Source organism: Paramisgurnus dabryanus, chromosome 2 (assembly GCF_030506205.2).
Source record: "Paramisgurnus dabryanus chromosome 2, PD_genome_1.1, whole genome shotgun sequence".
NCBI lineage: Eukaryota > Metazoa > Chordata > Actinopteri > Cypriniformes > Cobitidae > Paramisgurnus > Paramisgurnus dabryanus.
The window spans coordinates 51,441,252-51,454,571 of record NC_133338.1 but is presented as its reverse complement, the minus strand read 5'-3'; the positions used below and the strand labels follow the sequence as shown (position 1 = coordinate 51,454,571).

Below are 13,320 nucleotides of genomic sequence, written 5' to 3'. Positions count from 1 at the left end.
AAAAAATTTTTTTTGAATTTGTTTTACATTTTTGTTCCTGAAATCCACCCTTTTGCTGGGATCAAAAAATCCCAACCTTACTAAAAAGTTGTAAACAACACAAAGTGACTTAGATAAAAACCTAGATTGTATTTTGTGATCCAATCCAAATTCAGAATCCATATTTTTTTTAAATCGAAATGAAATTGAAAACCAATTTTTAGGGGGGGGGGGATATTTTTACCAATGACTTATCTGTGAGCTTCATGCAAAAAAAGTCCCCTTATAATCTTTAATAAAAAAATGCAAATCTCCTCCCCCTCCTCGAAACAATCTCTTTTCTTCCAGTCACAGGGGCAGGTGGGCTAAACTAAGGTCTAGTCCAGGCTTAAGCTATCCCTGTCCAGGAACCACCCCTAAGTGTTTAAACAACATAAGGGGAAGTAAATGATAGACTTATTTGGGTGAATAGAACTGCAGTAATATTGCAGGAATTATGACCAAATTTCATTTTCCACATCAAGAATGACTCCAAACACGTTTTATTTTTGCAATCTTTATTGTCTCTTAATAAATTACATCTAAACTCTTGGAGTTCTGAAGTTCATTCCAACAACTGGCTGGGTGACCTGCAGTCTGGAGAGGCTGCCAAAGTCCTACAATGAGAGAGAAAATTAATGTTCGCTTCAGAATATCATGAATACTCAATACTGTCATAGAAACTTCACGTTCCAACAGTTTGCACAAAATCAGCATTTCAGTTCAGTAATGAAAAAAATTGCATTCTACAAATACAATTACTGTATTATTTGTGTGCCTTTCAAAAATTTTGAAACGCTATCCTTATTGCCCCCCAACTGATAGACACCCATGGTCCGCAATCCTAAATAAACACAATCTACTGAAAAATAATCTTACGAGAATCTTCAACATTTCCTTCGTGTCCGAGTCGATCTCAATAATCTCCTGATCCAAAGCAGACACCTGAAAACAAAACGCACAGTATTAGACACACAAGATTAGCGTCTGATGCAGAACATCAGTCATGACATCATCACTGACCTCAGGGACGTAGTTATCTCTCCTCTCTCTCTCGTCCTCCTGCAGTTTGATGGAGATGCCTCTCACAGGACCTCTCTGAATGCGCTTCATCAGATGGGTCACATAGCTGCAGAGAAAGACCAAAATCATCTCACACATGCTTAAGGAGGAACACAAAACAATCTTTGATTTATTAACGAGGACTCACCCTGCAATCTTGTTACGCAGAGGTTTGCTGGGGATGATGGCAATCTCCTCGCACACCCGCTTGTTGATGTGAAAGTCATTGCCAAGACGGGTGTAATACTTCTCTATGATGACCCGAGCGGCTTTTTTCACCGTCTTTGTCCTTACACGCCCCTGTCAAAACATCACAATTATTAACGCTGGAAAAACATAATGTGATGCAAAACTCTGGTGTCCAATAGTACCATATTTTGCCCAACATGCATCACTTCATGAGCTAGTTTGATGCACAAGTGACAGCTGCAACCCTTACAAAAGGGTTAACCATAGTTTTTAACCACTACTGTATTTGTAGTAAATCCATAGTAATTACAAATCGACCATTACCTCACTACTGGACCAATAGTTTATCTGTGATACAATCGTAATATAAAGGACTATACAAAATCAGCCAAAGACATGCTTTAGAAAAATCATAGTAAACGTTTTTAAGATCCAGTGTTTCGTTATTTTATTACATTTGATATATTTTTGTCGACTTCTTCACATACGCTCACAAAAGTGTTATTAATATAGTGTAAAATACAGCGCTGTGACTATTAACATTGCACCCGGAGCTGTCAAACTTAACGCTGTGAATCGGGAGTTCACCAGGGGAGAGTCGTTTCATTTTATAACATCTTACACCACGATGACTGCTAAACGTCAAAATACTTAGTAAATATGAATCGTGAGCAAGTTAGGATAACACTTTAATGCTTTAATGAACGTGCAAGCTTATAAAGAACAGGATTTGGACGGATTGCCATGAGATTCTCGGTGAAGCTTACCCACCATATTCACTCGGTCTAGAGGAAAAGGGTTTAAAGCTGAACAAACCGGAAGTTTATAACGCGCAACCGGAAGTTAAATAAAAGTCTCTGAACTAGAGCCCACTCACCGCAGTTTATTTTAATAAAGTGATGTTATTTTAATGTCGCACTTTTTAAATTCTCTATTAAACTTATAAAAATATTTAAGACGCAGTTTTAAACAACAACGGAGAAAGGAAAAATACTTGACTTATTAAAATAAACGTCTATTTTATATTAATTAAAAAGATTTTATTAATATAATTTTTGTTTATAAAATACAACCATGGTATAATTTTTTCTTGTGAAGTAGCTTAATATACTGTGCTTATTGTTAGCTCTTAAGGTAAAATACTAAATTTATTCAAGTTTATAACGTTATTGCTTCTGCATTTGGATTTAATCATCTGTTAAATAAATTAATGTAATATTTTATTTTTATTCATATTATTATCAATCATATTAATTGTTGCTGTTGGTATTCCTATTATTTTGATCATTTTAGGTGACGACTTCTTTTGTCTATCGACTATGTTGCACGAGCGTTTCAAGTCGCGGCTTAAACTTTCCTCAGTCCTCCTCACTCACTCACGGTAGACACGGAAGGATGATGGTTATCGTCACGTAAAATAAAAACGCATTCTGAAGCTCAGACGAGACAAACGAAGAAGAGAAATGAGAAAGTAAGCATTAAACTAAAATAAACAATGTAAAGGTAGATGAAGAAGGATCGGTAGGTTAAATAAAAAAGCTTCGAATAAAGGCTTAACGTAAATCATCCAGTTCTGCAGGTGGTTTGTTAATATCAATTCATTTTCATAATCTTTAATGTCACGCTAAATGTGTGGGGATATTTGTGGACAAACCAAGAAAGAGTTTGTGTGAACTGATCCATCAATCCCATTATAAGATCTTACTGACCGTTATAGAGGGCTTTAGTGTTAAGGATTATTAAACACATAATTCGGATCAATCCAAACATAACATGCATGATGTTAAAACCTGCTTCACAATTTATGACTTTTAACAGTTATACCTCAACTGTAAAAAAAAAAAAGATTTTTATTTATTGCTGTGTACTTGCATTTTAATATAAAAAACATTATTCTGCACATTGTACTTATCGTTTTATTCTCTGTAGTTTAAAATCACGCTTTTACATTATTTAAGCCTATAATTGCCAGTATAGTTACATAACTTTACCACTGTGTGAATAACTCAAGATTTATTTGATTTTACTCAGCCATGAAGATGAAGACTAAAGGGACGAGTCTAGAACAGGTAAGAAACGACCATGCAAGTTATAAAAATGATCAAACAAGAACAATAGTCCATTACAGCTTAAGCTGCTTTGATAACAATTGATATAAAGTGTTACATTTCCTGTGTTCCTGTAACTCAGTGGAAGTGCATTGCAGCGCAAAAGGTTGTGGGTTCAATCCCATAAACAAACACGCGGAAAAATGTATACCTGGACTGCAAAAAATGATTTAAGAATTATACTATTATATCAAGAAAATAAGTGTAGTTTTTTTTTTAACCACAAATATCAAATTTAAGTGATTTTGTGCATATAAAAGCAAAAATTAAATAAAAAAATAAGCAAATTTAAGCAATTTTTTTTATTTAGTGTTTAAGAAAAATGTTCAAGATTTTTTGCTTACCCCATTGGCAGTTTTTTTGCTTTTTTTATGCACAAAATCACTTAAATTTGATAATTTTGGTCAAAAGACTAGACTTATTATACTAGACTTAAAAGCATCTTAATTTAAGCATTTTTTTTTATTTTTTACTGAAAAAAGGCAAAAACACAATTTTTTTTCCTGAAAATAATTTTTTGCAGTGTGGTAATGCACTAAGTCACTTTGGATAAAAGCATCTGCCAAATGCATTATCATTTTGTCACCATTTTAAATGAGGTTAAAATAAGGAGGGTCAACTTTATACGTGACCCTGGACCACAAAACCAACAATAAGGGTCAACTATTTGAAAATCTGGAATATTGAGGGAAAACACCTTTAATGTGGCCCACATAAAGTCCTTAGCAACACATATTACTAATGATAAATATATATTTTTTAAATATATTTACTGTAGAAATGTTTTAAATAAATCTTCATGGAACATGGTCTTTAATAACAGGGTTCCCCCTTTAAGTCAAATGTCAAATTCCCTGACTAAAAAGTTTATATGACCTTTGTCCGGGATGCCGTGAGCCTGGAAATGTAATGTACACCTTAAGTATATAAAAATGCAGCTTAAATGCGTGAAATGAATAAACAGTGCAAATAAACAGCTGTGTAAATTGTAGTCAGTGGAGGCTTGGACCCGGAAATGGTATCCCTTACTCTGTTATATTGAGGAAAAGGAAACTAAAGCAACAAACAAAAATCCCTGATATTCCATGACTTGGACAAAAAAAAAAAATTCCCTGACTTTCAATGCCTGGAAAACCCCTTTTAAAATTCCATGACATTCCAAGAAATTCCATGACCCGTGGGAATTTTTTTATTTTCTGGCATTAAAAAATGATAATTGACCCATACAATGTATTGTTGGCTATTGCTAATATTTTTTTGTGGTCCAGGGTCACATATTTATATTTAAGTTGTACCTGTAATTTTACATATTAAGACAAAAATCTTCAAAAAAAAGACAACACTCTCACTCAGATGTTAAGAGACATTTTCTTTTATTTTACATAAAAAAGGGTGCAAACTTTGAGTTTCCCTTTAGGAGTACAGGGAATAAAAATTTAATTTGAAAGGTTATGTATGGAATATTATAGGACTCCTCAGGAAAATAGGCATTTTAAATAAGATTAAGGCCTGCAACTTAAAAAGAAAACGTTTAGAGAGAGGGGAAAAACGGGTCCATCACAGTTGAAGCCCTTGACAAAGTAAATCATTGAAATACATTTAAGTAACATTCATATTTCAACACAATAAATTCATAACACAATGAAATTTAAAGTATCTCTGTAAGTATGACCAGAACAAGAGAACGAAGACTCCTGCGGTACTGTACAATTTCGTTTTTTAATAGGGATGAAGTACAGAAGTACGCAGAATCTTTGTCGCCATCTTTCTTACTGAAAGAAACGACAACAAATAAAAGCCTAAACAAAAGATAATTCAAATATTGCAGTGCTTTCCTATTCAGACAGTTGTAATATAATCATCATTCCGAGGTCGTTAAAAATAAGCAGTTTAACCAGGACAATTGGTTTGCACGTTAACAAGTTCGCACATTAACCGAAATGTGACGGGAATGATTACATTTGTTTAGAAAAGAAAGCAATGACTCTATAGCAGACACAATGGCAGGGCTATACGTTATACAGTGGTGAAAAAGGTACGCAGTGGAGATTTACCTGCTTACAGAGGGTCGGCCTTGCAGTAGCATTTAAAGGCATTATGCAGCCTCAGGGTAACAGTGTATCAACTTCATGCCCACAATGTTCTTCAGTGCCCAATTGACAAGTAGTTTCCATTGCTTTCCCATTTAAAAGCCATGCACGTAAAAATCTTCATTAACGTCACTTACATCAACTTTATGAGAATAATCTATACTGTACCTCTCTGTGTGTAAATCTGTAGCACAGTAATGTGATGCGAAAGCAGAAGATGGTACGGTACACAGACACCTTTACAAAAGACCCACAATGCTTCCTGATCGACTGGACCACCTTTTAACGAATAGTTCATATATTTAAACCTAAAAGGCCATTATTGTAAGGATACCATCTTTATTAAAATAAAAAAGTACATTTTAAAATAAAACGGGAAATTAAAAATGGTTGACAATAGAGCTAGTAATCATTTCGATCGCATCATTTCATATTCCAGTAATAACATTCACAGAATTTTAACCATCGATCAATAAGAGTACTTCATATATACTGGAGTGTGATTTCAGTGTAGTGTCTTATATATATATAGCATGTTTGATCGTTCTTGATCTACTCTTTCCTGTTCATCAAAGTATGTGTCAGTTCAGTGATAGTAGGACTAAATAGCTTAACCATAATCAGACGATTAAATATTCTGTTTATATCCACAAAACAGTTACTATTAGTGGCCCTGCAACTAGCCCGTTTACACTTTGGAAGAGTCAATAAGAATTAGGGGGGGGGGGGTCAGCGGAGAGTAAACTTGCAAAATCGTTCTCCTCGCCTGGCAATAGCAAGCAGTGCACATCCAAAAAATACTAAATCGTCTAGCGAGGCACGTAATACATATCAATGAGAGAAGAATGTTAAATAAAGAGTCTTACGGGAGACCTCTCGCTTGACGCGTAAGACTCCGCGAGTGGATTTCCAAGCATATCGTTCAAGTACTTTTCACAGAATAATTTAGACCCAAAGTGACCTGCATCACAGTGGATAAGCATGAGGAAAACTATTAAATAACCATCACGTCGGAAAAATACAGCTCACCGTGACAAGTTTCGTATGCGATGAAAGCGGTTGGTTGGTTAGCCCTCCTATTGCCGCCAACCCGCATGCACGGCTCCACGAATGTAGGCTTGTGACACTTAGACCTCATGGGAGCTCACCAAATTACTATTTACATTGAAAAACTAGTGGAAATGGACTGGATGACTTAATTGGTTAGTCAAGAATGTGCTAATAAAGAATCTGTGCCATTTTGAGATATCCATTTGGTCCAACATGGCAATTAACCTTACCACCTGTAGGCCCTTTTTTATACAGAAACATCACGGTTTCTAGAAAACATTACAGGAGAGGTGTATCAGACCCTCAGATCAGAAGTATACAGTAATGCACAGACTAACAGTTAAAGTCATCGAGGGCCGAACGAAACTTTAGTGCAGTCCAACGCTCCTATGGCTTCTCTTTCGATGTCCGCACGGTGATCAAAATAAAATAAAATAATAGTTATATAATTTATCTTACATTAATTCACATTTACTTTACATTAGAAAGCTCACGAAATAAAATCATGGATTTAATGCTGTGAACGGGCGAGAAATGAGCAAGGCAACGTCACGATTATAGAGTCTCTCGCAGCGATTCTTGAAAGTAAAAAACATAAACATTACAGTCATTTTAACGCACAACCCCATTTTTATAATCTACCCCGAGGACTGCCTCATCCGTGTAAGAGGTCAAGGGCTGCCCGGTTAAGAGCGCCTCAAGGGCGCTATAATAGTCCCACATGAATTAACAAAGATGGGCCGCTTCAGGGGGTCTGTTTTAATACTTTATCCATATAATCTGATTCATACCCCCCAAATAATGTTCCTAAAGAGAACGCGACACGTATTACATTAGCATGAAGGCATGGGAATTTCGTAATGTCCTATCGCGGAGTCCCATAGAGGTGCTGAGTAACGTTAAGGCATTATATAGATACTGAGCAGTGATATTCAGTACCATCAGTCTGGATCCTCCCACATTACGCCCTCCGGACTCATGCGCACCTATATGGAACGGTTGCCGAATAGCCATTATAACAAGCTGAAATTGCTTTACACAAACACGTCGAGGAATAAGACTTTTCTTAACCACCCTGGCACATAAAACAGTTATTCACATCCTGAATAATAAGCAGTTTTCTGGCATATAAAACAACATCTATCAGTCGACTCTTTGTGGGAATAATAAGGTGACAATATGGACGGAAAAGAGTGTTTCAGATACAAAAGCGCAGAGAAGGAAAGAGGTTTCGCTGGTCACCGCAGCCAACAGAAAAGCAGACGTTTTATGCGAAAAGCGATACGATGTCGTAAGAGGTACAGCAGCAGGACTGGCTGGTAGGTGTGTCGGGAGGAGTGCTTTAAAACAAGCAGCTTAAATACTAGTCAGTGGAACGAAGATCGCGCCAACACGTCACATCTATCCCGTTACCACTGGAAACAGAGCTGCTTACGTCACACTTTCACAAAGTTCACGTGTAAAGGCCGGTTAGCATCGTTACTACAGTTAATTGTTTTTCGCTTTGCCCGTGTGCGTTAAATCACTCCGACATGTACGATGACGAACGCTAGTCATATCTAAGGCTTCGACCACTTCCTGGCAGCATGAAAACCAACAATCAGCCAACAAATATACAAACAAAACCAAAAATAAAAAGATAAGTGAACAGAAAAGGGCCGCGCTGCAGCTCTGTCTCACGCAATGCCAGGGGATGGACAAGTGGGTCCAGCGTGGACGATTTTGTCTCTTTACATCACACCATGGGAACTGCGTCCGTCACAGAGGAAGAGGATAACAATCAGAGATTTCCTCCCACCGGCAGGGACGAGGACAATGAAAAATAAGCAGGACAGCAAATCAAGTCCTGTGCTGTTCCAGTGCTTTGAGATCCGTAGGTTTGCGTGAATATCTGTGAGGCCTGCCGCCGCCTAAATTCATGTGTGGAAGAAAACAACAAAAACAAACACAATCCCAACAGAGACGACGTGTGCACGTCTCGGTTTTCGTATGCCGGGCCCCCTCGAAGTGATTCGTTTTGAAGGCTCGCCGTTGTAGTCTTGTAAAATTTCTTTATTTGAACGCTCGGAAAACAACCAAAGGAATGGGTTCTCGTGGAGAGGCCGGGGGTTCATTTGTGTCGGGGCGTGTTTTTCTTCCTCTTCCTCTTGAAGAAGCAGCAGCACCTAAAAAGGACAGACAAAGGCAGGTTAACATCAGTGCAGGCTGCTTCTGAACGTAATAGCTACACATGCGCCACTTCCTTCGTAATTACACACCAAGCAGATATGTAGGTTACACGTTGTCAAAATATGCATTAGTATATCCTTATGTTTGCGTATGAAGGAGAGCTGGTAGTAGTTAACAGAAGAGAACTTTATATCTGGGTTTCGTTTAAAGAGGACAACAGAGTCTTATGATAACAGCAACAACACAACAGAATGAGTTGGGGAAAACAAGCACATGCAGTGGAAGAGAACAGCACCAGACTGACACATCGAAAAGTGATAGACATAATTCTAATAGATGCCAGCAGTCACTGGCTTGCATGGTTTGTTAACTGCAGTTATCATGCGAACATAATCGATCCTAAATATAGAATGGCCTGCGAAAATTTGCAGATCCTTAATCAAGTCTCTCATTTGACTCAATTTCAAATTGTACAGTGATATTTTATTACGTAATATTACTATTTTAAGTATCTTGTATGTCTGTTCACTTTGTAAGGTAATGGATCTCAACAATTTGGCATTTAAACAAACCTCTAATCTAAAGTATAAACAAATCAACAAATCTGCTTATAGACGGTTTTAGCAGTAACAACATAAACAAACAGCTTTCGTGGACAAACGTGACTTCTGATTAATTTTCGCAAAGAATCGTTTTAAAGTTGATTATTTCTGATTACAAGCAAAAAAAACAACAACAAGTAGATTACCTTAGTTCAAATCATAGCTAAAGCATATCAGAAACTTCACGGAGCTAACGTTACGATGTAAAATGTGTACTATATAATGTATACAATCTTAACTACAGATCGGCTGCCAAACCTCCCTTTACATAGCTGTGATCCATGATCCCTCGTTTTGGGAAACATAAACATGTTATTTTCGACAAAGTATTTGTTCCATTGTTCAGTTTAGCCACTAGCCAGACCATTAAACAAACAGAGACCAGATGTTAATTTTCTGTACAGACGTGTAACGATAGAGTCACACGGGGCAAAGGGGTTAACGCTTCTCGTTTACTTTTAAAGGGTGACTTCATGCGTTGCCGAACTGATTTGTGGATCTGTCAACGTCGAATCACTGCCGTCGCTCGCTGCAGAATCAGATCACCTTATGCAAATAACCTTTTCAGATTAAATGTCTGTTCTTCGTCTTGGATTTTGTGAGATAATTTTCTAAATAAACGCGACGTATAGTCCACTGTGACTTATATGTTATTTTGTCTTAATGACGCATTTTTGAATGATAGGGCTTATAGTCTGGAAAATACGGTACGCAAGACCGAAGCATGTGTTGCGGCCACTGTGATTGGCTGTTGGCCACGCTTCAGACAAGCCTTCCTAGCCATATCTGCCTAGAAAATCGCACCTTTTATTTTTCTGTCGGTCTTAGTAAACGATGTAACTACAGAAGAGTCGAGTTTTAAATAGGAAAAATACCAAAACTCTTTGGTTATTTTTTAGCGTGATGCTAATGGTCTAATCAGATTCAATGGATTATGCTAAGCTATGCTAAAAGTGGTACCGCTAGACCCGGAGATCGGCTGAATGGATTCCAAAACAGTAAAAATCAAATGTTTCACTCTAGGGGAACTGGAAAATGAGTATTTTTTCAAAAAAAGTGTAGTGTCCCTTAAAAAATATATAAGATAAAATCACAAATGCATATAATTAATTTATCACAAGACTGGTAATGCAGTACAATGAGAGATTTAGTTAAGGGCCTGCATACGTGTACAAGGCAAAGTATGTTTTTGTGAAGATATTCTTATTATTTCATTACTGGCTTTATGGAAATTTTATTACTCGGGCGATTAGAGTACATCAAATCACGAGTACTTTAGTCGTTTAAATCAGACACACCTCCATCTTCCCGTTTCAAACTCGAACCCCATAAAAAACTACATTAACCTATAACTGTGTTAGTAGATGTGAGTCCTAATGCAAACTAGATCTATATGGCCACAGTCTAGGCTGGTCCACTCCCTTTAGCTTTGATGTGGACTGGAGAGAGACTCACCACAGGTTGAGCATTTTCACGCAGCTACAGAAGAGTGTGAAAAGAGAAAAGACAGAGATTATTACACAGGGGTGAGATGATGAGACAAAACTAATGCCGGCGACACAAGACCAACAGGAAAACACAAAAACATAAATAAAGCGAGATCTGAAACATCGACTCTATTCAGACTCTACGACTTTAAATTAAGTTTAATCATCATTATATAGCAGGCATTTCCTGTATTCTTGTCAATTTGTAACACATATGATACAAAATAGAAATGAAGGTGTGAGAGGAGGTGGAGAAATGAAATATCATGCTCGGCTCAGACAGCAGTTCACCACCTCAATAAAAACACGTGTTTCCTAAAAAACTGATGACTCCTCAGAGTTATGGCGCTTTTCCATTGCATAGTACCCCACGGTTTAGGTCGGGTCAGCTTCACTTTGACTTGGTTAGCTTTTCCAATCGAGTTTTGTAGCACTTTGGAGTGGAAGGAATTATAGGGGTGTCGTTATATTTGCGCTGCCTACTGCTGTGACATCATACAAGTGAGAGCGTCATTGTACGTAAATAAAAACCTTCCGGTAGCGCCGCCATCTTAGACTCCTCTGTATTCAGGAGAGAGTATTAGCGTAGTGTACGCACTTTTCTTAGTGACGTATGACAAATTCGGAGGGCGGGGGCACAGAGCAGCAGCAGAGTAGCCTCCGTAGGCTGTGTAAGCTCTCATCCTGAATGCGGACGCGACTAAGATGGCGGCGCTACCGGAAGGTAGTTATTTTCGTTAATAAAGTTTTAAATATGGATATTTCTACAACACCACCGCGCGGATTACCCTCAGAAGACCTTTGTTTATCATCCTGGAGTCGTTTGGATTTAATTTGTGAAGGATACACGCACTTTTTTTGCACTTGAAGGTCGTGGACTATGGGTGGACCCCGTAACATTACATTTAATCAACTGAAAGATCTAAAACATTTTCTAAAATATTCGAAAATGTGTTTGTCTGAAAAATGATGGACATTTGCCACTCGGACAGCTTGGGGGTGAGTAAATCATGGGTTTAATATCATTATTGGCCGAACTATCCCTTTATAGCATGTGTGCGGCGCGAATGTGCCACCACCAATTGCAAGTCTGGAAAACACTTGTATGGTGTTCCTGATTGTCAACCTGTGGATGTTTTTCATCGCTAAAAGGGAGTGTGGGAACTTCCAGCAAGGCACAGATGACAACAGGTTTGCTCGAGACAGCGCAAGCTAGCATGAAGGTAAAGCTAATCTTTTACATTATCGTGATGACCCTGGTAGTGACAATTCTTCCAGACCAATCAGTCATCTACAGTGTTTTTGCGTCACATTTTGGTATCAGCTTGGCTTGCTTGGAACCCCAACCGAGGTGGTACTAAAACAGTATCGGGTACTATGTACTGCACCCAATGGAAAACCCCCCAAAAGTACGCTGACCCGACCCAAACCGTAGGGTACTATGCAATGGAAAAGCGCCATTATATCCAATCAATCTAGCAGCACTGGGTTGTTTAAACCAGTGGTTGGGTAGAATATGGACATACCAAACCGTTGGTTTAAATTAACCTAGAAAATATACATTTTGACCCAACTATGGGTTGAAACAACCCATCACAGGTTAATTTAAACCCAAATGGTTCTGTTTATCCATAATTAAAACCAACCATGGGTTGAGGTGATTGCTTAATGGCTATAATGTAAATCCTCCTTGGATATGGCCCGTCCCAACTGATTTCAGTCGAAAATTTAGTATCTAATCGTAAACTATACAGATTTCACACGATATGAAAAACAAGTATTATCGCAGGTTTGCCTTTAATAGAAGTGTTTCACCATCACAGGTTGAATCTTTAAATGCCAATGCCTAATAATAATAACACAGGGGGCTAAATGCAAGAACCAAACAGGAAACACACCGAAGAATAGATCACAGAGATTAGAAGAAAGACCTCCGTTGAGCATTAATAGCGTATAATAGCCATGACGACCCTATGCTGATAATTGATATTGCTACGCTGTCAGCGCTACTTTTAAGTCTGTGCATCAATAAATCAAAGACTGGCAGCTTCTAAAGATATCAAAGAACTACAAGAATGAGTTGTAATTCAGGATGTTTTATATAACTGAAACTCAAATGCAGACGGACATCAGGTGCATTAAAGGGAACACAAAATAAATTGGGTAATTGAATCGCTGGCTGAATAAGTGCTTCATGGAAATATATGCTCTGTCCCAAACGCCAGTGAGCTACCTACCTACTTAAACCTACTTATGCAAAGGCTGCTCCAAATGGTAAGCACAGTACATGTAGCTTAAAGGGATGGTTCACCCAAAAATGTAATTTAACCCATGATTTACTCACCTTCAAGCCATCTTCAATGTATAAGATGATCTTTTTTTCAGACGAGCACAGAGTTATATTAGAAAATGTCCTGGCTGTTTCAAGCTTAATAATGGTAGTAAATGGTGCTTCTGATTTGAAGCGCAAAAAAAGTGGATCTGTCTTTCACAGAAGTAATACACACGGCTTCAGGGGGATCAAATCGATTCGAGGTCTTCACAG

At 37.8% G+C, this 13,320-nt stretch overlaps 2 protein-coding genes across 5 annotated transcripts in view; both read right to left on the bottom strand.

Moving 5' to 3' along the window:
• Window positions 1-519: 519 nt before the first annotated feature.
• Window positions 520-2,094, bottom strand: rps17 (ribosomal protein S17). The gene is made up of 5 exons (XM_065261611.1): window positions 2,041-2,094; window positions 1,229-1,380; window positions 1,042-1,147; window positions 898-963; window positions 520-635 (listed from the first exon to the last, which is right to left on the bottom strand). Exons 1-5 carry the CDS (start codon window positions 2,041-2,043, stop codon window positions 561-563), a joined length of 402 nt encoding a protein of 133 aa, XP_065117683.1. The 5' UTR covers window positions 2,044-2,094; the 3' UTR covers window positions 520-560.
• Window positions 2,095-4,726: 2,632 nt separating this feature from the next.
• Window positions 4,727-13,320, bottom strand: part of csnk1g1 (casein kinase 1, gamma 1) — a 53,543-nt gene continuing 44,949 nt past the window's right edge. For 2 of the 4 annotated variants that reach the window (XM_065261593.2, XM_065261595.2), the window contains 2 exons: window positions 10,744-10,767; window positions 4,727-8,682 (listed from right to left, as the gene is read on the bottom strand). In XM_065261593.2, the coding sequence (XP_065117665.1) occupies window positions 8,628-8,682; window positions 10,744-10,767 (79 nt within the window). In that variant the 3' untranslated portion in view covers window positions 4,727-8,627. The remainder of the gene's footprint in view (window positions 8,683-10,743; window positions 10,768-13,320) is intronic. The other 2 variants (XM_065261594.2, XM_065261596.2) reach the window with 1 other exon arrangement.